This window comes from Lithobates pipiens, unplaced genomic scaffold (assembly GCF_037356315.1).
Source record: "Lithobates pipiens isolate NorthernLeopardFrog02 unplaced genomic scaffold, aLitPip1_a1.2 Scaffold_16, whole genome shotgun sequence".
NCBI lineage: Eukaryota > Metazoa > Chordata > Amphibia > Anura > Ranidae > Lithobates > Lithobates pipiens.
The window spans coordinates 275144427-275171860 of NW_027507748.1; the positions used below are offsets into that span (position 1 = coordinate 275144427).

At 39.2% G+C, this 27434-nt stretch overlaps 1 protein-coding gene across 4 annotated transcripts in view; it reads left to right on the forward strand.

Annotated features, from left to right (window-relative positions):
• SCUBE3 (signal peptide, CUB domain and EGF like domain containing 3) overlaps window positions 1-27434 on the forward strand; it is a 190426-nt gene that overhangs the window by 153860 nt on the left and 9132 nt on the right. For 3 of the 4 annotated variants that reach the window (XM_077481425.1, XM_077481426.1, XM_077481427.1), the window contains 10 exons: window positions 3589-3711; window positions 4266-4382; window positions 5274-5363; window positions 14950-15063; window positions 15283-15441; window positions 15769-15972; window positions 17714-17866; window positions 17980-18147; window positions 18714-18875; window positions 23057-23254. In XM_077481425.1, the coding sequence (XP_077337551.1) occupies window positions 3589-3711; window positions 4266-4382; window positions 5274-5363; window positions 14950-15063; window positions 15283-15441; window positions 15769-15972; window positions 17714-17866; window positions 17980-18147; window positions 18714-18875; window positions 23057-23254 (1488 nt within the window). Of the gene's footprint in view, window positions 1-3588; window positions 3712-4265; window positions 4383-5273; window positions 5364-14949; window positions 15064-15282; window positions 15442-15768; window positions 15973-17713; window positions 17867-17979; window positions 18148-18713; window positions 18905-23056; window positions 23255-27434 lie in introns of those variants that run through there. The other variant, XM_077481428.1, reaches the window with a different exon arrangement.

Here is a 27434-nt window from a genome sequence, read left to right on the forward strand (position 1 = left end):
ACCACCCTTAAGCTCCCCAGATTCCACACCAGGATAAGTCAGCATTCAGCATACTCACAACCTCATCAGGCCCTGTGGGCTGCAGCAGGACGGCATTCCAGCCAGGCAATCACCGCTTCAGCTTCTTCAAAAAAGGACACCTTGTCATCATGTTCAACGTGGAGTTTAGCCGGAAATAACATGGCATATTTATAATTGTGGATTCTCAGTCTGCGTTTGGCTTCCAAGAAGGTTCGGCGATGCCTCTGAACCTCCGCTGAGAAATCTGGGAATAAAGCAAGCTTAGCATTTCCAAACTCGATGTTGCCCTTCAGTCTAGCCAATAAAGCAAGCTTAGCATTTCCAAACTCGATGTTGCCCTTCAGTCTAGCCAGGCGCAAGGCTGTGTCTCTGTCTTTAAAGTTAAGCATTTTAGCTATAAATGTTCACGGGGGAGCACCTTGCGGCGGCGGTCTGGCCGGCATGCGGTGGGCCCTTTCCACCGCCAGCATCGGGGAAAACACCTTCCTGCCATATGTGGTGATCAATAGCCGTTCCAAAAAGGTCGCCGGATCTTTGCCCTCCGCGCCCTCCGGTAAACCGATTAAATGTAGGTTACATCTTCTGAGCCTGTTCTCCATCTCATCATGCCTGGAGAACAACTGTTGTATTTGCTGCTGGAGGCCTTCAGTTTCAGTGCGCAATGGCGGGAGAGCGTCCTCCACCACACTCAGCTTTTCAGCTTCTTTCACCCGGTCGCGTAGTTTATGGAAATCTTGACGGAGATGTGAGATATCTACCTTGACTTCCTCTATTTGTGAGGTCAGCGGGGTGTGGCACAGAGTAATAGCTTCCAGCAGCAGGGCTGTATCTCCCGCCGGTCTCCCTTCGTCTTCCTGCTCTCCGCCGCCATCTTGCTGCTCCCCCGAGGCTCCATGGCGGAATTGGGCTAGCTTCACCGCCGCAGCCTTTTGAGATTTAGATGGCGACATATAGCCTGAAGTCTGGGGTGTCTTGCCAGGTAGGTGATGGGAGAAAAAACGAGCCACAGTAAGCAGGATGCAATAGATTGTAGGATTAGTGAGCGGAGCTCCTCAGATGGTGTCCTACTCCATGCGCTGTCAGGCCACGCCCCCAGCAATTAATCAAAAAATGTTGGCTAGAGAAGCCCGTAATGAACGGTGAAACAAAATTGTTCTGTCCGTCCACTACTGTTTGTTTCTCAGTCAGAAGTTGAATTCTGTCCAACTGTTCAACCTCCAAGACCCTCTCTTCCAAAACGTCGTCTATGTACCTAGCCCAGAAGACCAATTTAGGCCTATGGTTAGCATAGACAATGTCCTCCTCCCACTTACCCATAAAAAGGTTAGCCAGGCTGGGGGCAAATTTTTCCCCATGGCCATGTCCCTATTTTGAAGGGAAAACCTATTCTTAAACCAGAAAATGTTATGCGTTGTCGCAAACTTTAGGAGCTCCATAATGAAACTCCTTTGTCTGGTAAGCAGACCCAAGTCCCTATCCATAAAATGTATAACTGAAGAGATTCCCCAATGATGGGGAATGATGGAATACAGGGAAATAACATCTGCAGTAACTAACCAAAGATTTTCTTCATATGGAAAGTCAGACAATAGGTTAATCACATGCCTGCTATCCTTTATGAAAGCAGGCAGGGATTTAACCAAAGGTTTGGGATACCCATCAGTGTGCTTCCCTGCCCTAGATGAATAGGATCCCGCTGATAATAGGCAGACCGGGAGGATGAATAGGATTCTTGTGTATTTTGGGCAGGTAGTAAATGATGGGTATTTGGGGTGAAGATGGCACCAAAAAAAGTTTTTCCTTTTTATTGAGTATGCCTAAGCTAAAACCTTGCTCTACTATATTTTCCAAAGTTTTCCTATATGATGAATGAGGATCAGCTGGAAGAGGAATATAAGTTTCAGTGTCCCCAACTAAATTGTCCAATTCACTCAGGTAGTCACTTTTATTTAAGATCACAATTCTACCCCCCTTATCAGCAGGAGGATAATGATCTCTTTTTCTTCACATAACTGATCCAACCCTGATTGCAAAGATTTGTTCAATTTAACATTCTTTATTTTAATCTTTTCAAGATCCCTCAAGAGGACATCCCTAAAGACTCTTACAGTCCTCCAGGGGGATTGAAAAGAGAAGCATTGGTCAGATTAGAGTGTTGTACATCAGTCTGAACAGTCCTATTAGTTTTAACAGGGTTGGACACGATGTATCTTATAACACTCAGTTTTCTGGTATATTTGTGGATATCCATGTATGTCTGGAATTTGTTAAATTTTTGTGATGGGGCATATTTTAATCCCTTGTCCAAAAGAGAAATTTCCTCTGGAGATAGAGTAATAGTGCTCAGATTATAGATTCCCTGGCCTAATATTCCCTCTTCCTTTTTTACCTTTGATCTTCGCCCCCCTCTGACTCCTCTCTTCGTTCTATAGGTCTTTGTTGGTTCTGGTCTGACCTGGGAAAACCTCACTGTTGGGAATAATTTATATTCTCCCATGGTTCCTGTTGATGAGAGTATTCATATGGCCTGTCTCCTCTCATTACAGGTGAAGGCTGGGGTGGGTATTGTATAGGGGGCCTATCATTACAATTTACCCTACCTGGGGTGCGGTTACCCTGATAGTAATCCCATTCTCTCCTAGAGAAATCTCCGTATGGATAATCTCTATCCTGGAGTGGTTGAAAGCGATTGTATGTGGATACATGATAATCCTCATACTGCCCTCCCTCATAGGGTCTTCTAGGAGGTCCACTCTATCCATTATCCCCCTGACGTACCGGTTGTGATAATTCCGGCCCTTTGACTTATTCCTCCAAACTGGATTTAGAAGGAGGTCCTTTAGGGTGGGTATTATTGGACCTAAGTCTCTGTGGGGGAGGTGGAGGTCTATAATTTTTCTCAGGAGATCTGTATGAAATCCTCCTGGAAGAATTATTTGACCTATTTGGAGTTTGAGAATGAACGTAGGGGTTATGTTGATTATCGAGCTCAGGTCTTACCAGGGGAGTGGTAGCTACCACGCACTGTAGGTTCGCCATCACTTCCCATGATTTTACTCTGCCATTCAAAAACTGTCACAGATCACCAGGTATAAAAAAAGGTCCCCAATTGTCCACATCTTCAAAAACGCAAAAGTGAAAGGCTAGGTATGTACTAGGCAATTCAAACTTTGACCATATACCATCTCATCACAACCTTGTAGTTGGTTTCAAAGGCTAGAACTAGACTTTACAGTTTCCTAAATTTTATACCATCAGTCTTCCTTGATAGCTGACTCTAGATCAGTATTGTATTGTCGGGTGTACGTCAGGCGTTGAGATGAAGAAGGAGATGTTAGCCAAGTACATATAAGTGATATAAGGCCTGGAGAATGTGCAAAAGGGAACCTAACATTTTTTTAAAAGTGTTTAATCTGGAGATACCAGAGAGTTCCACATATGGTAACCAATAGGTTTGTTATAACGTGGGGAACGTCTTAACACCTTTGTCCATGATCAACTTGTAGGTGTGATAAAGAACCATTTAAATGTATGCAAAACATGTAATTTACTTTTGTCAAATCCTAGATATAGATGAATGCAGCATTAACAAAGGAGGTTGCAAATATGGTTGCATCAATATACCAGGAGGCTTTGAGTGCACCTGTCCAGCTGGCTTTAAACTTCACTGGAATCAGAAAGACTGTGTAGGTAAGTGTTTTGAAATTTTGATGGGGGTTAGAGCGCTGAAAATCATTTTTTTTATCATATAAACATTGAAAGGTAATTTTTACAACCAAAACAAAAACATACAAAAAAAAATAAAAATAAAACAGAAAATGTAATAGTTCTATCTGTGTACATACATCACTTTTTGATGCCAATGAGTGTCTTTGCTTTTGGTTAGGGTAACTTGTTAAAGGTATATTTTGGTCAGTATAGAGTTAAGATAGGCAGAGCTTTATGTCTATGGAGGGACAAAAAAATTATGGAAATGACTATCAAATTGCTTAAAGAGAACATCAATTGTAGGTAATGTCTTACAACAATATACAAATATCTACAGGTGTAATAACAGACATATCAGTAGGTGAAGGTTGTACATTTTTAATTACATTACTGCAAAATTTTATCCACACATCTATGAAGGTAAGATAATACATGCATCAAACTTTTGATCATTGCAAAAAAGTCTTGTGAACTTGTAACGCATCTTATAGGTATGTTATAGGAAACACCTATTAAACATTTCCTTTGCCCCTTAGAGCTGGTAAAATGTATGACGACTGGCATGTCCCCCCGTGTGGCTATGATATGTTCTCGAAGTGGGAAGAAAGACACCTGCTCTCTCACCTGTAGCTCCAAGACTTTGCTGCAGCCAGGTAATTTGCAAAGTTTCAAGTCAGGGGGATTAGCTGTAGGGTATAAAATATCATTTTTGGCATAAGGCTTGTCTTAAGAACTGTATCTATTAAAAAAGTAATTACAAAAATTAAAGTCTAAACCCAGGAACAAAAATGTAATATATTGTAGCTTAAAAGTCCTAGATGGCTGTATTTTTTCTTCAGGCTTATTTTAAACGTATTCTATTTTAAACTGGTAATCCTGCTATTAATGTTCTTCCTGTCCAAGGGTACTGTATCTATGGAGAAGCATTGTTGTCATCTCAGGGCAGGAAGTGTATTAGAACCACATAACAACACACCTTCTCATAATCTCCATAACATGGTTGGAAGTATCCAGTAGTGCACAGATGTAAACTGGGCAGAGCTGATAACGTTTAATGTTTGAGATTTCAGTTCAGAATTGTCGGATCACTTTAGGAAAATATGGGTTTCAAGTAGGATCGACTGGAAGTTTTGCACTTGCAGAGCAAATATAACAGAAAAACTTTCAATGGTATATTTAACAGAACAAAATAAAACAAATAAGAGAAATTTAGATTTACTGGATTTACATGCACATTAAATCAGAAACATTAATTTCTGTGTCAAAGATGTCGATTTTGTGTTTTGTTTTTTTAAATTACATAAGAAATAACAGAAAACATCCGGTTCATTGGTTCTCATGCACTGAAAGGGAAGTTTAAATGAATATAAACAGTAAATATTTCCTGAGGGAACTAAAAGTAAATTAAGGAAATGTCATCATATATTCAGATATTTTATTTAAATATTGCTGTTTTTGTAAAATTAGTCTACTATGTAAATCTTGTATAATATTAATAGTACTAATAACAACAATAATAAATTGTTTTCTGTTTCTCTGTGCAGAGTCAGACAGCATTTACGTCTTCAGCTGTGGATCTCCAGCACATAAACCTGGACTCAGCTCTAAACAGAATACTAGCCATCACTGGACTGGTAACTTAATGCCTATTATGATGGGGGAAACTATAATTGTATGGACCCTAACAAAATCATTTTCTGGTCCCTTAGCTCTCCATGATCATTCGCAAAAGCAATAAGACTACTAAGCTATAGCTAATTTTGAGTCCTACAGCCACTTCTTCTGTACTGTCCCAGGCACCAGGGCGCAGTGTACAGTTCTTTATAAAAGCTCAGTTTCTTACATCTCCTAAAAAAAACATTAAGTGTAATCTCCTTGGGATAAAATCATTTGCCTTACTAATTCCCTACCCTCTAATTGGCCTTTTCACAGATCTTCGACATCTACCAAGGCTCATACCATGTAATGCTGTTACAAAACTATTTGATTTAGCCATTATAAGACAAACTCAGTTATACATGCAATTAATCATATTCCAACAGCTTGAATCTTAATTGCAAGTGTGAAAGATCTTATAACTGATGCACTGCCAGCTCTAGTGAAAGTTAAACCTATAGGCTTTCTAATCTAAATTATTTTTCAATCCTTAAAGTGGTTGTAAACCTCAAACATGAAATATGAGCAAAGCACATATTTCTATAGTGTTTACTTGCCTCTCCCCAAAGCACTAAGGGGTTGATTTACCAAAGGCAAATATATGGTGCACTTGCTCCAGAGCTTGGTAAATGAAGTAAAACTTCACTTTGCAAAAAACTAAATTTTTGTTTGTACATGACTGGATGATATAAACCAGCAGAGCTTCCCCTCAGATCTAGAGCAAATGTACTTAACCAGTTACCAACCGACCCATAGCCAAATGACGGCTACAGGGCAGTTGGATAACTCTGGGAGGGCGCACAGTGACGTCCTCCCAGAATCCCACTCTCGCGTGCCCCCTGGGTTGTGCACCCGAGAATGTCCATGAACGCAGCCATTTACCACGTGATCGCTCCGTCAAATGACGGAGCGATCACGTGTAAACAAATGTCATGATGCTGGTTCCTCCCTCCCCTCTCTGTACCGGTCAGTACAGTGGAGGGGAGAGATCGGATGGCAGCAGCGCTGTGGGCTGCTCAGTGACAATTGCAGTCACATCCATGGATCCATCCAGCCATGCTCAGCCATCCTTCCATACTCTGCAATACTCTGCCATACCCTGGCAATACTCTGCAATACCCTGCCAATACTCTGCAAGACTCTGCCGTACCCTGCAATACCCAGCCGTACTCTGCAATACTCTGCCGTACACTGCAATACCCAGCCATACTCTGCAATACTCTGCCGTACCCTGCAATAACCATCCATACTCTGCAATACTCTGCAATACCCTGACATACTCTGCAATACTCTGCCGTACCCTGCAATACCCAGCCATAGTCTGCAATACCTAGTCATACTCTGCAATACTCTGAAATACCCAGCCATACTCTGCAATACCCTGCCATACTCTGCAATACCTGCCATACTCTGCAATAGCCTGCCATACTCTGCAATACCCTGCCATACCCTGCAATATCCAGCCATACCCTGCAATATCCAGCCATACCCTGCAATACCCAGCCATACCCTGCCATACCCAGCCATACTCTGCCATACCCAGCCATACTCTGCAATACCCAGCCATACTCTGCAATACTCGTGATACACAGCCATACTCTGCAATACCCGGTGATACCCAGCCATACTCTGCCATACCCATCCATACTCTGCAATACTCGGTGATACCCAGCCATACTTGGTAATACACAGCCATACTCGGTAATACACAGCCATACTCGGTGATACCCAGCCGTACCCAGCCATGCTCGGTTGTACTCAGCCTCTGTATTTGACCAGGCTGTGGAAGTCTCACATATGTGGTATCGGTGTACTCAGGAGGAGTAGGAGAATCTATTCTGGGATGTCATTTTTGGTATGTACATGCTATGTGTTAGAAATATTGTATAAATGGACAACTTTGTGTTAAAAAAAAAAGAGCATTTTAACCACTTCCATATGACGTCCTTGACTTTGTGCGGGGATATCTGAATGATGCCTGCAGCTACAAGCATCATTCAGACATCATCTTTTTCAGCCGGCGATTCCCTACACCATAAGAATGATCATAGTGGCTGTTCTGCTGCTTGATCATTCTTACAGGAGGCAAGAGAAGACGACCCCCCCCCCGCCACCCTTCGGTACTTCTACCGACTCGCCAATACAATCAAAGCCAGGATCGTTTTTTTTTATTTATTTCAGGCTTCCCAGCCTAGAGGTGAGGTGTGGGGTCTTATTGACCCTATATCTCACTGTAAAGAGGATCTGTCATGCCATATTCATATTACAAGGAATGTTTACATTCCTTGTAATAGGAATAAAAGTGATCAAAAAATAAATTTTTGGGGAAAAAGTGTCAAACTAAAATGAATAAAGTAAAATGAACAATACTTTTTTTTTTAAATCGCTCCTGTCCCTGTGTGCTCACATGCAGAAGCGAACTCATACGTAAGTCCCGCCCACATATGAAAACGGTGTTCAAACCACACATGTGAGGTATCGTGCGAATGTTAGAGCAAGAGCAATCATTTTGGCCCTAGACCTCCTCTGTAACTCAAAATATGTAACCAGTAAAAGATTTTCAAGCATCACCTATGGGTATTTTTAAGTAGAAAAGTTTGGGGCCATTCCACGAGTGTGTGCAATTTTGAAGGGTGACATGTTAGGTATCTATTTACTCGGCGTAAGTTCACCTTTCACATTATGCCAAAAGATTGGGCTAACTTTACTGTTTTTTTTTTAAAGCACAAAACAGTTTTTTTACAAAATGCATTCGAAAAATTGCTGCGCAAATAGCGTGTGAGATAATAAGTTGCAACGACCACCATTGGGTCTAGGGTCTTTGCTTAAAAAACATATATAATGACAGAATTGTCTTGGGTGCTCCAGAACGCCTGAAGGTGCTCCCTGCATGTTGGGGGGTCTCTGTATGTGGCCATGCTGTGTAAAAGTCTCATACATGTGGTATCACCATACTCGGGAGTAATAGTAGAATGTGTTTTGGGGTGTAATTTGTGGTATTCATATGCTGTGTGTGAGAAATAACCTGCTAAAATGACAATTTTGTGAAAAAAATCTTGATTTTGCAAAGAATTGTGGGAAAAAATGACAACTTCAAAAACCTCACCATGCATCTTTCTAAATAGCTTCAAATGTCTTTTTTTCCAAAAGGGGGTCATTTGGGGGTTATTTGTACTTTTCTGGCATGTTAGGGTCTCAAGAAATGAGATAGGCCGTCAGTACTTCTGGTGTGATCAATTTTCAGATATTTGATAAATAAGTGGTGTTGCGCTCCACAAACATTATACAATCAAGTGAGACAAAATCAATATGAATATATAGCAATAAATAAAATTGATAAAAAAAAACCCCTATATAACTAATGGAAACCAAATACGTTAACTGTGCACCTTCTAAAGTGCATTAATACCAAGAAAGCAATGTTCAATCCAATACAATGTGAATAATCGAATATTCCAAGCAAAGTGCATGCAGGGAAAATAAGTTAAAAATAAAAAACAATAAAAGTAAATAATTGCTAGAAATACAATAAAGTACAGGTTTGTGTCTCAATCTATAAAGTGCATATAGTGAAAAAAATGCTACAATTGCAATAGGATCCAAAAAAGTCTCAATCCACAAAGTGCATGGAGTGAAAAAAATATTAAGTGAAGAAACTCCAATATTAAATTTAACATCAAGATAATCCGTATCAGAACATGCAGCATGTGAATCCACACTGTGCCATGAAATAAGTAAGCTCCGTGAGTAGCAAGAAGACAGGGTGATCCTGTGAATCCTCACAATCAGGTGTCCAAACACTGAGTGCAGTGGCTACCTTACCTTACTGCTGTAAGGTAAACAGCAATTAGTTGTCAGCAGTTACACTGTTGTTATTAGCTGGTATAGGCAGTCCCCTCTAAGTTCTCAGCCATAAACCATATCCATAAAAGAAAGAAGGAGCTCCAATAGTGAAGTATGTACTGTTAGGTATACTTTAATATAAAAAGGACAAAGTCCTAAGTACTCACATTTAAACACAAATAAGTCAGCAGAGTTACAGCATAAAAGCGAACGGACTTGCCGTTCGTACCACGGACGTCACTTCCGGTATCCTCCTAGTCCAATCCTATGCGTATCATCACTGATCATGTGACTTCATCAGGGAATAGAATATAGGAGGGGGACAGACGCTTAAATATTATCCACAATTAGCAGCCATTTTCCTGTAGCCCACAGCGCATAATAGCACTGATGATCATATATCTCGATCCGCGGCCATTTTCCTATAGCCTATACTGCAACCATTTTCTAATAGGCATTAAAAACAGAATACTAGTGTCCACAGATTACGGCCATTTTCTTATAGACATTCGAACACATAGTAGGGATGGCTAACTAAACGGCTGCCGGCATCCATTTTACTGTAGTCAACTACACACAACAATTGCTGTGGGACACACTTACAGCCATTCTCCCGTTAATCATAGTTGGTGTTCGCCCGTGCACACTAAGAGTAATCTTTCAGACTAAACGCTCATGAACCTGGTAACACATTAAAAACTCAAACTGGTATAGTAAAAACCCATACCATCATAAAATACTAATAGGCAACGGAAGTAATTTTAATTATAAAATACAAGGAACAAATTTACTTAAAATTAATAATCTAGCCAATAACTGCATCAAAGCCACAAACATGTATTCCTAAAGTACAATAATTATTCCAATGATATACATGAATACTAATCAATATAGACCACATCAATGACAGTAAATAGAATCATAATCTAAATATTCCATGTCAATATACAGCATCTAAAAAAATATGTGTATATAAAAAATAAAAAATTATTCCTAACTATCAGAGCCATAGTCATATATATCTTAAAAGACACCAATCTATAATATAAACCATGAGGTAGAGGTAATAAAAAAAAAATCAATACATCTAATCGCATAGTGACATAATTGGGAATCACAATAAATTCCTATAAAAATAAGCAGCCTGACACTCCCCTAATTAAACATAGGCGAGAGGGACACATAAGTACTTCAAATCAGTCAATACCCTATAAAGATGAGAATAATTAATACAATAATCAAAATGACCACACTAGGGCGCTATTTTGGGATCATCAGATCAAAGTGTCTAGGGTGAAGATCCACTTTGATTCTAATTGACTAAGTGTCCTCACTTTATGCCCTCCTCTCCAATGTTTCTTGTAGGGCTCAATCTCCCAAAATGTGAGATGAGTGGGGTCCTTTTTGTGGTGTGTACAGAAATGTCTCGCTACGCTATGCTTATCAAATCCATTAATAATGTTTTTGACATGCTCCTTTATGCGTACTCTCAGAGGCCTTTTGGTGTGGCCTACATATTGTAGGCCACAGCTACATTGTAGGGCATATACAGCTCCCTCTGTATTGCAGCATATAAAGTCCCTAACATCATAGGAATTCCCAGTACTTGTGGACCTAAATTGGAATTTCTTCTCAGGTGGGTGTTTTGTTTTCATACACGCAAAGCAGCGTTTACAAGGAAAAAAGCCTTTTCCCGTAAAAAAAAGGTCACACCATTAAATGGTGGATCGGGAACATTTCTAACGATCTTGTCTCTTAGTGTCGGTGCCCTCTTATAGACAAATTTGGGACATGGGGGAAGTATATAGTTTAAATGTACATCTGAGCACAGAATGTGCCAGTGTTTTTTAATGATCTTTTTGATTTTCCGATATTGGGCATTATAGTTTAATACAATCGGTACCTTATTAACTTCCAGATTCAGTTTTGCTTATCTCTAATCATGTCTATCCGATCCATGTTTTTCACTTCCATAATTTGTGTCCTGATTTCTTCGTTAGCATATCCTTTATTCATAAACCTTTGACCAATCTTTTCAGCTTGTATAGAATAATCTTCAATCCGTGTACAATTTCTGCGTAGCCGCATAAGTTGCCCTTTTGGTATGTTACACAGCCAGTTACGATGATGGCAACTCCCTACTGGCAGGTAGCTGTTCTTATCAACATTTTTAAAATGCGTTTTTGTGCATAATCTATTACCTTTTTGTATAATTTCCAAGTCAAGGAAGGATATAGATTCGCTGCTCACTTCCCACGACAAACACCCACCTGAGAAGAAATTCCAATTTAGGTCCACAAGTACTGGGAATTCCTATGATGTTAGGGACTTTATATGCTGCAATACAGAGGGAGCTGTATATGCCCTACAATGTAGCTGTGGCCTACAATATGTAGGCCACACCAAAAGGCCTCTGAGAGTACGCATAAAGGAGCATGTCAAAAACATTATTAATGGATTTGATAAGCATAGCGTAGCGAGACATTTCTGTACACACCACAATAAGGACCCCACTCATCTCACATTTTGGGGGATTGAGCCCTACAAGAAACATTGGAGAGGAGGGCATAAAGTGAGGACACTTAGTCAATTAGAATCAAAGTGGATCTTCACCCTAGACACTTTGATCTGATGATCCCAAAATAGCGCCCTAGTGTGGTCATTTTGATTATTGTATTAATTATTCTCATCTTTATAGGGTATTGACTGATTTGAAGTACTTATGTGTCCCTCTCGCCTATGTTTAATTAGGGGAGTGTCAGGCTGCTTATTTTTATAGGAATTTATTGTGATTCCCAATTATGTCACTATGCGATTAGATGTATTGATTTTTTTTATTACCTCTACCTCATGGTTTATATTATAGATTGGTGTCTTTTAAGATATATATGACTATGGCTCTGATAGTTAGGAATAATTTTTTATATACATATATTTTTTTAGATGCTGTATATTGACATGGAATATTTAGATTATGATTCTGTTTACTGTCATTGATGTGGTCTATATTGATTAGTATTCATGTATATCACTGGAATAATTATTGTACTTTAGGAATACATGTTTGTGGCTTTGATGCAGTTATTGACTAGATTATTAATTTTAAGTAAGTTTGTTCCTTGTATTTTATAATTAAAATTACTTCAGTTGCCTATTAGTATTTTATGATGGTATGGGTTTTTACTATACCAGTTTGAGTTTTTAATGTGTTACCAGGTTCATGAGCGTTTAGTCTGAAAGATTACTCTTAGTATGCACGGGCTAACACCAACTATTATTAACAGGAGAATGACTGTAAGTGTGTCCCACAGCAATTGCTGTGTGTAGTTGACTACAGTAAAATGGATGCCGGCAGCCGTTTAGTTAGCCATCCCTACTATGTGTTCGAATGTCTATAAGAAAATGGCTGCGGTGTCAGTTTCGATACGGACCATAGGAAAATGGCCGCGATGTGAGGTCTATTACCACTAGTGGTATTATGTGCTGTGAGCTTTAGGAAAATGGCCGTAAACTGTGGACACTAGTATTCTGTTGTTAATGCCTATTAGAAAATGGTTGCAGTATAGGCTATAGGAAAATGGCCGCGGATCGAGATATATGATCATCAGTGCTATTATGCGCTGTGGGCTACAGGAAAATGGCCGCTAATTGTGGATAATATTTAAGCGTCTGTCCCCCTCCTATATTCTATTCCCTGATGAAGTCACATGATCAGTGACGATACGCATAGAATTGGATTAGGAGGATACCGGAAGTGACGTCCGTGGTACGAACGGCGAGTCCGTTCGTTTTTAAGCTGTAACTCTGCTGATTTATTTGTGTTTAAATGTGAGTACCCAGGACTTTGTCCTTTTTTATATTAAAGTATACCTAACAGTACATGCTTCACTATTGGAGCTCCTTCTTTCTTTTATGGATATGGTTTATGGCTGAGAACTTAGAGGGGACTGCCTATACCAGCTGATAACAACAGTGTAACTGCTAAGAACTAATTGCTGTTTACCTTACAGCAGTAAGGTAAGGTAGCCACTGCACTCAGTGTTTGGACACCTGATTGTGAGGATTCACAGGATCAACCTGTCTGCTTGCTACTCACGGAGCTTACTTATTTCATGGCACAGTGTGGATTCACATGCTGCATGTTCTGATACGGATTATTTTGATGTTAAATTTAATATTGGAGTTTCTTCACTTAATATTTTTTTCACTCCATGCACTTTGTGGATTGAGACTTTTTTTGGATCCTATTGCAATTGTAACATTTTTTTCACTATATGCACTTTATAGATTGAGACACAAACCTGTACTTTATTGTATTTCTAGCAATTATTTACTTTTATTGTTTTTTATTTTCAACTTATTTTCCCTGCATGCACTTTGCTTGAAATATTCGATTATTCACATTGTATTGGATTGAACATTGCTTGCTTGGTATTAATGCACTTTAGAAGGTGCACAGTTAAAGTATTTGGTTTCAATTAGTTATACAGGGTTTTTTTTGATCACTTTTATTTATTGCTATATAATCATATTGATTTTGTCTCACATGATTGATTAATGTTTGGGGAGTGCAACACCACTTATTTTTCAGATATCACATTTTAGGGGAGGGTTTGCACCCCTGCCGGTGTTTTTTGCTGCAACCTTAGCTGTTTTGTTGGTGTTTAAACCATTATAGCGGGAGGATAACTAATTACTACAATTTTCAGATATTGGCACCATAGCTTGTGGACTCTATAACTTTCACAAAGACCAAATAATATACACCAATTTGTACTTATTCTTACCAACAATATGTAGCAGTATAAATTTTGACCAAAATTTATGAAGAAAAATTACTAATTTGCTACATTTTATAACAGAAACAAACAGAATGTTCTGTCTTTTTTCTTTTATAGCACAAAAAATAAAAAGCAAGCGGTGATTAAATACCACCAAAAGAAAGCTCTATTTGTGTGGGAAAAAGGACAAAATTCCATATAGGTACAGTGTTGCATGACTGAGTAATTGTCATTCAAAATGTGAGAGCACCGAAAGCTGAAAATTGGTCTGGCTAGGAAGGGGGTTTAAGTGCCCAGTGGTCAAGTGGTTAAAGTTCACTTGCTGTGCACAGTATATTTGCCTTTAGTAAATAATTCTCCCCGTGTCATTTCTCTCTGCTGTCTAGTTCCTCAGTTATTAACAAATGTAACAAAATGCTTTCAAGGATATATTTAAAGCAGAACTCCATGAAAAAAATATATATATTTTCCCATGCAATGGGACTGTGCTCACACTGCATGGGTTAACTAACCATTTTGTCTAGGGGTGCAAGAAAAGGCTGTACTTACCTGATATTTTGATCCTCCGGAAAACCGCGCTCCCTCAGGTCAAGCAGTGGACTGTTCTTTCCGTCCTCGCGTCTAGAACAGGTCTATGGGCATGATTATGTCAGGAACAATCCATTCACAAGATCACTAGCATGCAGGGAGGCAGGAGTGGTGGGGATCGGTCTTTTTCTTGAAGAAACTACAGATTAGGTAAGTATATCTCTGCTCTGAAATTCCCTAGACAAAAACCAAGCAGTTAACCCATGCATTGGGGCACAGCCCCACTGCATGAAAAAAATCTTTTTTTTTTGCCCGGAGTTCTCCATTAACAAACAAAAGGAGACCAAATAAGGTGAAAAAAACATTGTTAGAGTTTATATAATTTTTAATAATTTTTCATTTCTTATTTCAGAAACTCTGGTGCCACCAGTAAAGCAGAAAGCATCCTTCAAACTTAAAGATTCCAGATGTGGCCTGAGAGTGCGTGGCAGATCAGCAAGAGGGGAGGAAAGCGCAAGACATGGAAGTATGAGAAATGGAGAAGGCCAAAAGTGGTAGGAAGAGAGGATGAAAAGGAATTGTGGGAAAGGCATTAAAAAGTGGACATTCAGGAGAAAAAAAAAAGAGAACAGAGATTGACCAGGGAGGGGTAGAAATGCAGATAAGAGAATTCAGTTACTGCTAAGTAGTTTTTTTCTCTGCTTGCTATTTCTTATGATCAGTTTGCTTATCTTGTCCTAATCAGGTTCTCATGCACCAGGCTCAGACTGCCAGCTAACATATATTCAGTTGAAATGTGACACTCTGTGGAGGAATAAAGGCCGTAGCACTAGCTCTTCTCCCAATAAGGTTACAAAGATCTCATTGGAGTTGGAAGCTAAAGTCAAAGTGGAGGAGGCTACATGTAAGTGTTTTCATAACCTGACATAAGTCTTAGTATTGTAAAAAAATGTAAAGTTATGGATCAGAATAATAAAAAAAGGAATTTGCCCTATAAAATTATGATGGCATGAAAAATTGAAGGCTGAAATAAAACTAGAAGTTTTGAATTGTTTAGAAGTTCTGTGTTAAGCTTTATACCAATGTGAAGTTTAGATAGAAATAGATTATTACTGAGGTTTATTTCGTTTAGTTTAGTTCAGCCATGGTTCATTTGTTGGACTACATATAGGGGTTTCAGTTTAAAAATAGCTGAATCTTATCAAATATTTATCATTTTTATTTTCCCCAGCAAGTTGTTCACTGACATGCCTCCGCCAGCGACTGGAACGCAAGATTAAGTCCATACTGAAATCTTTGAGGAAATCTATTAATCAAGAAAGATTTGTGATACGTTTAGCATCTGTAGAATATGAGGTAGCACAAAAGGGTGGCACAGCAACTGAAAGGGGAGAAAACTGCACTCCAGGACATCACAGAATGTGGGGAAAATGTGGTAAGGAGGAAGGATATTTGCCTTGAATCACTAAAGCAGAATGAGAAAATAGAATGAAAACTTTGTTTCTGAAGGAATACCCAGAGTAAATCCAACCAGGCTGAATAAAAAAAAACACAAATGTATTCCTCCATCCACACAAGCAAAGTAGAGGGAGGAAGCCACCTTGCTGACAGTGGGATGATTGGTTACTATGCACAGCTGCATTAGATTCTGTGTGCACCCGTTTTAGTAAATCTCCCACTAAATGTCCTTGAATACAAGTCCTTGAATGTGGAATACAGGCAAATTACTCAATACAACATTGAAACATTTCTAAATAACATTTCTAGATAAAGAAAGGCCAGTAGACATGGTGTATCTGAGTTTTGCAAAAGCTTATGACATTAAAAAAATAAGGTCCGTTGGCATAGACCATAGGGTGAGTACATGGATTGAAAACTGACTACAAGGGTAAGTTCAGAGGGTGGTGATAAATGGGGAGTACTCAGAATGGTCAGGGGTGGGTAGTGGGGTCCCCCAGGGTTCTGTGCTAGGATCAATCCTATTTAAATTGTTCATAAACGACCTGGAGGATGGGATAAACAGTTCAATCTCTGTATTTGCTGACAACAGGAAGCTAAGCAGGGCAGTAATCTACAAGGCTCTAGTACAGCCGCACCTGGAGTATGCTGTCTAGTTCTGGACACCAGTCTTCAGGAAGGATGTACTGGAAATGGAGTGAGTAAAAAGAAGGGCAACAAAGCTAATAAAGGGTCTGGAGGACATTAGTTATGAAGAAAGGTCGCGAGCACTGAACTTATTCTCTCTGGAGAAGAGACACTTGAGAGGGGATATGATTTCAATTTACAAATACCATACTAGTGACCCCACAATAGCGATAAAACTTTTTTGTGGAAGGGAGTTTAACAAGACACGTGGCCACTCATTAAAATTAGAAGTAAAGAGGTTTAACCCTAAACTACATAGAGGGTTCTTTACTGCAAGAGTGGCAAGGATGTGGAATTCCCTTCCACAGGCGGTGGTCTCAGCAGGGAGCATCGATAGTTTAAAAAAACCATTAGATAAGCACCTGAACGACCGTGACATACAGGGATATAAAATGTAATACTGACATATAATCACACACATAGGTTGGACATGATGGACTTGTGTCTTTTTTCAACCTCACCTACTATGTAACTATGAAATGTGAATTATTTTACCCACCAAAAGATTTGTGATTCTCATCAGAAGGCCTTGTAATCTAGCCCCACCCCCACCTGCAAGACAAAAGGGCAGAGTAGGGGACCAACTCTATGTGCAGATTATATGGTAAATTAACAGTAAAGTTTGGTCCAAATTACATCCCAGCCAGTGACTGCCCTCACCTCATTAAATAAAAGCTCAGAGACAGCACTGTGCAAAGAAATTGATTCATATTGGCTAAAAGTGCTGCCAATTTTCACCCAGTTTGAGGGCTACTGTGCAAGGGTATTATAAGGCTGATATCAAGACAGATTCACTATCTTTATGCTTGTTATAAGTAAAAATAAATATCATTTCCCAAGGAATTCCTAAATAGTAAATAGTGCTGTTATATATGTCTGCAGTTCAGCTTTAATTTGTTTTCTGTATTACATTTACACAGAAAACATGTAGCTTGCCACTAAGGTATTTCAGCATTTCAATTGTTATGCTTGTTTCATAAAATAAGTGACACTTCCTTAGTTTTCTTCTTACACCTTTCCCTGTCTCTCAGCTAGCTGCCCTCCTGGCACATATTACAATGGTCAACTGGATCAGTGTCAAACATGTCCGCAGGGGACTTTCCAGGAAAAAGAAGGGCAATTGTTATGTGACCTGTGCCTAGGGGAAGAAGCCAGTGGACCACCAGGAGCCATTAATATTACAGGTTGTACTAGTATGATCATACAGTGAGCACTTTAAACTGCTAGACTAGTAAATTATCTGACATAGAAGTTTATTTTTCTGATATAATAAAAATAATTTTTATATTCTTTGCAGGTCAGTGCCTTTCAGGCCAATTCTCTACAGATGGCTATCGACCTTGTCAATTGTGTCCACGTGGTATGTACCAACCAGAAGCTGGACGCACGCAATGCATATCTTGTGGAGGGGGACTGAGCACTAGACATGAAGGAGCCGTATCTTTCCAAGACTGTGAAACTAAGGGTAAGATACCTTACACAATACATACATATGCAATCTATTTTCATCTTTTTTTCAACTCTAATTTGAATAAAATCAACCAGGCCTTGGTGCAGTGGAGCAGGACAGCTAAAGGCAATTCCAATTAGCCTGCATCCAGATACACCATTGTTATGTCCTTAGTACTGCCTCCTCCTCTTGCAGTGCTGGCTGTTACTATGTGCTTCTTAGATTCCAGTTGCTCAGAGCATCAAAGTGAAACACAGGCTGCTTGTGTCAGGAAGTACTTTCGGCGACAAATCCTACTAATGTAGCCCTAGTAGGGAATGCCATAATCTAGTACTAATATTTTAAAACTTTCTGGACCTCTGCAGTAGACCCCAGTAACCCTTCTGCCACATATTGGGTGACACAAGGTGATGCCTATTCCCTAAAGCAATTCCTGAGATTCGGTTACCCTTTTACAACACATATTCTGTACTATATTTATTCCAAGATATGTATTGTTCTAATCCACCACGTTTTATACTTACTTAAGTTATGATTAACTGTGTTTAATTTTTACTTTACTCCTCTTTTCTCTCCCACAGTCCAGTGCTCACCAGGCCATTACTATAACACAACTCTACATCGCTGCATTCGCTGTACGATTGGCTTTTATCAGCCTGAATTCCGGCAGAACTTCTGTATTGCATGTCCTGGAAACTCCAGCACGGACTTCGATGGCTCCACCAGTGCCGCCCAGTGCAAGAGTGAGGGGACATAGCGGGACAGCAAGAAGGTCATGGGGGTGGAATAAAAGGAAATGTTACTCAGCTAGGAAGATGGTAGGGGAGGGAATGGAAACGCAAGTAACAGCATATGACTAATCTGAAAAGATTAGATTGCAGAAAGTCAAATATACTGTATATATTAGGTGCAACACAGGTCTTCTAAGTCAAAATATGCTGGCCAAAAATTACTGCAGCTCAAAATTTTTACATCACTGCCAGCACTTGATATCCCTAATAATAATATTGCCTCTCATTGTAAAAAGTGGTTTATTCCGAACATTTTAGCTTAAACACTGATGCTGGTCAGACTCTTGCAAGACACCGAACTGTCTGCAGCAATCTACCAGACATTGTTTTGGCTATTTCCTATTTTTGAGCACCTAAATGATCAAACAAATGTTCCTTCGATCTCAGTTGTCTGATCATTCAAAAAAAAGATTGCAGATTGAAGCAGATCATTCAGTTCCTTGGAGTCAATCTTTATTAAAAGGTGGTGGAAAGCTTCCAAATTTATTGTAAAATGTATGGTCAGCATGACAGTCAGATGAGCAACACCCAAACTGTAATCATGTGCTGTACAAATAAATATCAATCCCGCAGTCTTCTCTAACCTTTTCCTCAAATAGGGTGGCTGACTTGAAATTTTGCTTAACATAAAATATCTAGAAGATTAAAAAATTATAATTAGAAATTTGTGAGTAATAAAGGTGCTGTACAACCACAAGGCGGTACTGTGACATCTAACAATCAGCGAACAGACAAGAATTGGGGTCAGTGGTGCTACCTATTAGAAAAGGGCACAACAGAAATAAAGGGGATATGTAAATACAGAAGTAATATATGCAGTAAAAATGCAGTAAAATTAAGCACCTATTCTCCTCACCTAGGTGCTAGAGGAGACCCCCCTGGTGGGAGTAACACCTTGGGGTATGTGCAAATGTGCAGGCGCAGGATGCCCTCAAATTACGTGCAAATGTGCAAATACACAGGATAGCCTAGGGGGATTGCACTAAAGCTACTACCCGAGGGTTCCTAGTCAGTGTATGTGTAAAATAATCTGATATACCAGAATATAATGAATGACTATAAAGAAATGATCAGAGTATATGTACCATATGTGAATCAAATCATAACAATTCCCCTTATTGCAAAAAAGAATAAATATACTGTACGAAGGTGCATATTATAGTGTCCCAATATTTTCATGTGACATATGGAATCCAAAACATGCGTTAATTCAATCGGAAAAAATATGATAATATTGTGTAATAGTGTTGCATACAAAGAAAAAAAGTAATATGAATACGATTAGGCAAAAAAGTAAAAAAATAAAACTGGGGAGATGTGGCAAAGTCCAAAAGTCCAAAAAAAATCGAAGCTCAAAATCCCACCATAAAAAATATATATAAGTCTATATATGTGAGTAAGAGTATATAGCAGTTCCCATATGGATAATAATCAGGTTGTGCACATAAATGTATCTGAGAACAATCACAGGTGACTTTTGTGCTCGCAGTATCTCCAGGTGACTTGTGTGCTCCCCCTTAAGGGTCCCCACTCACCAAATCCTGTCACCCCTGCAGGGGGAGTGTGCGTATAATTTCACTCTCTTTAGCCGGTTCAGCCAGGTATCCACTTTGTGGGCTCTAGAGACGTCCCTTGGGCTCCAGGTTAGATAGGCGTACGTAATTCTTTCACTGGAGACGTCGATGACGAAACGCGTATGACAGAACCACGCATATATGTTTTTTATGGTGGTGTTTTGATCTTTGATTTTTTGGACTTTTGGACTTTGCCACATCTCCCCAATTTTATTTTTAGTTTTGTTTATTTATTTTTACTTTTTTGCCTAATTTTATTCATATTACTTTTTTGCCTTGTATGCCAAACTTTTTGCACAATATTATCATATTTTTCTGAATTAATGCATGTTTTGGATTTCCAAATGTCACAGGAAAATATTGGGTCACTATAATATGCACCTTCGTACAGTATATTTATTCTTTTTTGCAATAAGGGGAATTGTTATGATTTGATTCACATATGGTACATATACTCTAACCATTTCTTTACAGTCACTATATTCTTGTATATCAGATTAATTTACACATACACTCACGAGAAACCCTCAGGTAGTAGCTTTAGTGCAATCTGCCTAGGGGGGCTATCCTGTGCATTTGCACATTTGCACGTAATTTGAGGGCGTCCTGCGCCTGCACATTTGCACATACCTCAAGGTGTTACTCCCACTGGGGGGGGGGGGGTTTGCTCTAGCACCCAGGTGAGGAGAATAGGTGCTTAATTTTACTGCATATCTTACTTCTATATTTACATATCCCCTTTGTTTCCGTTATGCCCTTTTCTAATAGGTAGCGCCACTGTCCCCAATTCTTATCTATCTGTTATATATCTAGAGCCTCTTTAGGGGATCCCTATTAGGGGAGGCAGCCACCTTTTTTCACATTATCTTACTTTGTCCTAAGCGCTGCCTTTTTTCAATTTTCAGTTTTTATACATCTAACAATTAGGACTGTGATGGTAGACCAAACAGACCCACTAGCCAAAGAAAAGTCAACTTAAAGGAGAACTTCCTTTTCCCCTCAGATATCTACTGTTATTAAAGCCACCACTTAATTACTGAGGGACAGACGGTGTCTTTCTGAGGATGAAGACCGCTAAACTATTCCGAAAATATTAATGCACTGTGAGGTTTTAAGGCACTAGAATTTCACGATGAACAAATTAAGTAACGTGTAACTTTTGCTTAAAGAACATAGCATTTACAGTAGCATTATGTATGCAAAAACATGACACATAACCCTGATGTAATTGAAAAAAAAAAACAACAGATTTTTCTGTTAGCACAGAAACTTAATGTTGTTACCCAGTCTTCAAAAGTCTTGCAGATGTTAAAAATGTAAAAAAAGAATTGTCTCACAATGGTCTTAAAAGAAGAGAGGCACAGACACATATAGTCCCGGGGTGTATGTAATTTGCAAACCAGCACCTCTTTTAGGATTGGAAATTATTAATTAGTTAAGCTGCCATCACAAACTATTTACTTTTCAAACAATTTTTATTGCTCAGTAAGTTTTCTTAAAGATAGACTCAGGGCAGATGCTGATAGGAAGAGAAAGCAGAGTGACAGAGAGACAAGTTCGTCACTGTGCTGCTTCTCCTGTCACTGTTCAGTCACAGACTGATGGCGGGTTCAGGATGGCCAAAGGAAGTGAGTTGGGAGATGTTGATTGGTTGTTTTATCTTGTTTCTTGTTATTTTTGGCTGGAGCTTTGATTCAAGCATCTACTGTAGGAAACAAAGCATAACTAAATTCATTTTTTTTAAAATTTTGAACAAAGTGGAGATGGATTAGAACGCCTATCAGGTTTTTATTGCTGTCTGTCGTTACTGTTTTTTGGCCCACAAATGGAAGATATACCCTCTCTTTATTTGCTATTATCATCAATAGTAAAAGTAAAACAATATCACAAACTTTGGGTTGTCCTCAGCATAGTAAAAGAAGGCATATGTTCCCATGAGGACTGTAGTTCTGGTGGCCTTGGTGACAACCAGGGATCCTTTCACTTTGGAAGGATTTTCTCTCACTTCCTGTTTTGGCTATGGGAGGGGAAGTGAATGGAAATCTCCTCAATGCCTTTATCCAAAAAAAAAAAAAAAAAGAAGTTTGCCTTTAGTTCTATTTTTAACTGTGGCCAGTACAGAAAAAATCCTGACTTATATCAAAGCACGATTTCAGATGCGACTTAGGTTGCACAAAATCACATGACACATTCATATCAATGGTGCCTGTTCACATCAATGCAAAGCCAACTTCAATGAGACTTTGGGGAAGGGTCCTGTGCTACTTTGGTGTGATGTAGTTTTGATTTTGTGGAAGTGTATCAAAAACACATCTATATATATGTGATTTTGGTGCACTGTTTCAGCCAACATTCTGAATAATTGCATTGGAAATCAGATGAAACTGCAGTTGTATCAGTTTGAGCCAGGCCTTAGACGACTTCAATTAAATGATGTCATGATGCTTAACCTACATTGCATGCAACAAGTGTTGGGAAAGGAAAATAAGTGTTAATCTCTATTTCCTAAAGAGGAGTTTGTATTATAAAACTGATTCAACCTTACTTTTTTTTTTGCAGACCGGCATTGTGGAGGGGAACTGGGGGATTTCACTGGTTTTCTAGAGTCACCAAATTATCCAGGAAACTACCCTTCTAGTGTTGAATGTACATGGAACATCAATCCACCACCCAAACGTAAAATTCTGCTAGTGGTACCTGAGATTTTTCTGCCCTCTGAAGATGAGTGTGGAGATGTATTGGTCATGCGCAAAAATGGTAAATGCATGAGCCTGTATTCTATAATATAACTGGAAATCATTTCCTGTGCGGAAAAACAAATGGAGAGATATTAGAGTAGTCGTTATAATTATGCAGTAATAGTGGTAATCTTTCTGATGAATTTTATATGTTATTTGTATCAACCCTTTTAGCTATTAGACTGTAAGCTAGTGGTGGTCAACGTGGTGAAGGCTCCCAATGATAGCTTCGTTTTTATAAATTTACTATAATTAGTACTTTATAGTGCATCACACCCAGGATAAAACAATCTGTGTAAAACCTTCATGAGATTCACGCAAGATCAACATAATCAGGTTTGCACGGGTACAAAAATGGCATGCCAGCATAATTTTCACAGGTTTGCAAAAAATTCAGAATACCATTGTGCTCATTTACCCAATGGTTTGTCAGGTTAAATAAAGACACTAATCCATCTAGTTCAACCAATAATTTAAAAAAACACACACAAATATAAAACCTCCATATACACTATCCTATACCCACAGATGGCAAAAAAAAAAAAACAACAAAGCATGATCCAATTTGCCCCAGTGGGGGAAACAATTCCTTCCTGATCCTCAATGAGGCAACTGGATATTCCCAGACATTATTACCACTAAAAATCTGTATCCAGTTACATTTTGTGCATTTAGAAATGCATCAAGCTTTTTTTTTTTTAATAATCTACTAAGCTGATCAGAATCAGTTCTTGAGAGAGTCTATTGTACATTTTCACAGCTTTTACTTAAATCTATTTTCCTCCAGACGTAAAGAGTACCCCCTTGTCACCTATAATGGCCTGAAAGGGAATAACTTCACACCAAGTTTACTGCATAGACCACCTATGTATTTATACATGTTGATAATACCCACCTAAATTGCCCCTCAAGAGAGAATAATTTCAGTTCTTCTAATTTATCCTCATAGCTGAGCTCCTCCATGTCTCTTTCCCAATTTGGTTGCTCTTCCCTGCATATTCTCCAGTTCCCCAATATAGCACTTGAATACAAGAAAGGACTTTGCTTGCTTTGGAAACTGCAGCTTAGCATTCCATTATTAAGCCTGTGATCTCCCAAAAAACCCAGATCCATCTTTACCATTTACTCCCCCTGCTGTTCAGCTCCTGGTGTATATGATGCATGCATGTTTTTAGCCACAATTGCATAACTTTACATTTATCAACATTAAACCTATTTTTCCACATTAAATAGTGCATTGAGATTGGCTTGTAAGATGGAGACATCATGTAAGGACAATATTCTACTGCATAGCTTGGTGTCATCTGCAAACACTGAAAGGGCACTTTTAATCACAGACCCTATACTATTTAAAAATATGTTAAAAAGTAAGTGTCCCAACACTACCCCACTAATAAATTTGGATCATTCAAAGTAAAATATAGTTACAAACTGAAATTTGTTATTTATTATTATTTGACACATTAGCTCCATGCTTGGTGTCAAATGCTTTGGTGAAATCCAAGTATACTATGTCCACAGCCACTCCTTTTGTCTTTTTCAAGTTTTTGCTTGCCTCCTCATAAAAAGAAATAAGATTTGTATGACAACTTGGGTCTTTTGCGAAACATAAAATATTATTTTCTAGCAGACTCTTCTATAGCTTGGCCACTGTGGTTAGCACTTCTGCCTACCAGCACTAGGGTTGTTGGTTTGAATCCCAACCATAGCACTATCTGCCTGAAGTATGCATGTTCTCCCTGCACCTGCATGGGTTTCCTCCCAGTCTCCAAAGACATGCTGGTAGGTTAATTGGCTCCTGGTCAAAAATGTACCCTAGTATGTGTACTTATGTGAGTTTGGAACCTTAGATTGTAAGCTCCTTGAGGGTAGGGACTTATGTTAATGTTCAATATATTTGTAAAGCATTATTAGTTCCAGAAGCATGCTTGTAATCCAAAGCACTCGTATATCAAAGCGAGTTTCCTCATAAGAAATAATGGAAACTCAGATCATTTGTTCCACAACCACCGCTGGTGTATGCAGTACTGTATGTGGCCAGAGGTGCAGGGGCGCTGGTGTATGCAGTATTGTATGTGGCCAGAGGTGCGCACGCATTAGAGAACTCTTGGACTGTTAAAATTTTTGGGTGCTCCGACGCATTTTACGCCCTCCCCCTCCCCAGCTGGGAGTGTCTCTGAGTGTCCCTGAGTTCGCCAGTAAGTGCTGGGAGCCACCAGCTCCCTGGACCTCTGGCCACATATGGTAACATGAACACTACCGGCTTGAGTCCTGTTTGTCTTGCAAGGCAGCGCTTGCATATCAAGCCAGGATTTAAAAAAAATATATAGCTCGTCTTGCAAAACACTAGTATACCTCGCTACTCACAAACGGATGTATCACTGTACCTGTAATAAATAAAAAAATATGGTCTTTATTTAACTCTCACATATCTTCCCAACTATAGAAGTTAAAAATGAATCGATCTGTAGTTACCCTTTTTAAATGGGCACCACATTGGCATATACGTCAATCCAGTGGTACCATGCCAGTCATTAAAGAGTAAAATTAGAAACTATTGTTTAGATATAACAGAGCTCACCTCTTTGAGGACTCTTGGGTGTAAGCCATTTGGTCCAGGTGCTTTATTCACTTTTTTGTCTAAATGTTTCTGAACCAGTGGCGGCTGGTGCTGGAAGATTGTAGGGGCCCCTCCAGGTGATATACATGAGACAGAGGCTGTGATCACACAGATAAAGTGATACAGGGCTGTGATCACATAGGACAGGGGGTTATAGGGCTGTGATCACACAGATAAAGGGGAACAGGGCTACTCTACTACACGTTCTACTCTACTACAGCTATTTATCTTAATATATATGTTGATAACAAAATTAAGTATACCAAGATATAACATGGATTGCACAGCAGGCCCATATTTGTATTGTTATCTATTTTCTTCAATCTGTTCCTGATGGCACCATACAGATCTACCCCATGTCACCCCCACTGTTTAGTGTGTCTGATTTGTCATAATCACTTATAATTTACTTGTCTGTGGGATTTTAGCAGCTTTATATTCTTTTGATAGTTAGTTTCTGCAAAACAGCTTGGAAGGATGAACATCTCTGAAAAGCTATAATCCAAGATGTGCCGGAATCAACACTGGCAGGAGAAATACAAACAAAATAAAGGGGCTTCAATTAGTTTGAATTACAATATGAAAACCTGAGAATTGCATGAATTAGAACATTAATCTTCTAGCTATTAAGATGTACAGTGTGAGAGAGACAGAGGAAACACAAAGGTAGCAGAAACTGGGGTATGGATCCAGTAGATCAGAAGTATAGCCTAAGACAGTGATCCGATAGATCAGACAAGACTGGACCAGTAATCTCACAGATGAGAGGAATGATCACATGTACACAGGATCTTCCTGTCTATTCTAAGCACAGAAGACATTCAGAGCTGATGACAGTATTTCTCTGCACCCTACGGCAGAGCCCTCACCGGTGCCATGGCTTCTGTATTAATCTGGTCTTCCTGATTGCCCGGGAAGCCGCTGGTATTGGCTGGTATCACAGGGTGGGAGGGCTAGGGTCGTAGTGGCTCTACCCCCTGAGGGCAATACGAAACTGGCCAATTGGGGCCTCAGGATGTGGTCACGTGCCTGTGAGGGGGTGCCAGACCTTGTAGAAACCTGTGTGTCCAGCGCCCGGCACAGTGCACGGCCACGCAGATAGTACGGGCTGCCGCCACAGTTCTGGACCATGTCAATTTTGAGCCGTTGTGAATCATTTGGGGATAAGTCAATACTATTTCCATTAAGAACTTGAGCTTCAACATTTCCCTTTGTATATACTGGGCTGAAGAAGGTGTTTAATAAATTTGTCCGCAGTAACCAACTCAAAGTTATCTATTGTAGTAAAGGGCCTACATGCTCAGACATGACCTTTTTACTGTTAATATATTTGAAAACAATTTGGGGTGTTTGTCCTACTCTCTTTTGCAAACTTTTGATTTTATTTGATTTAAATTTTTGCAACCTTGAATATCTTTTTACATATTCTGTTAAATTCTTTGCAACGTTTACATTATAATAAAACATACATAAAGGCAGCACTAAAAAACACACAATACCGTTTTTCAAGTGTTCAGTGATAAAAGTAGGGCAAACTAACATAAACAGTCCAAATAAGCTGCAATCATGTGCTGTATAC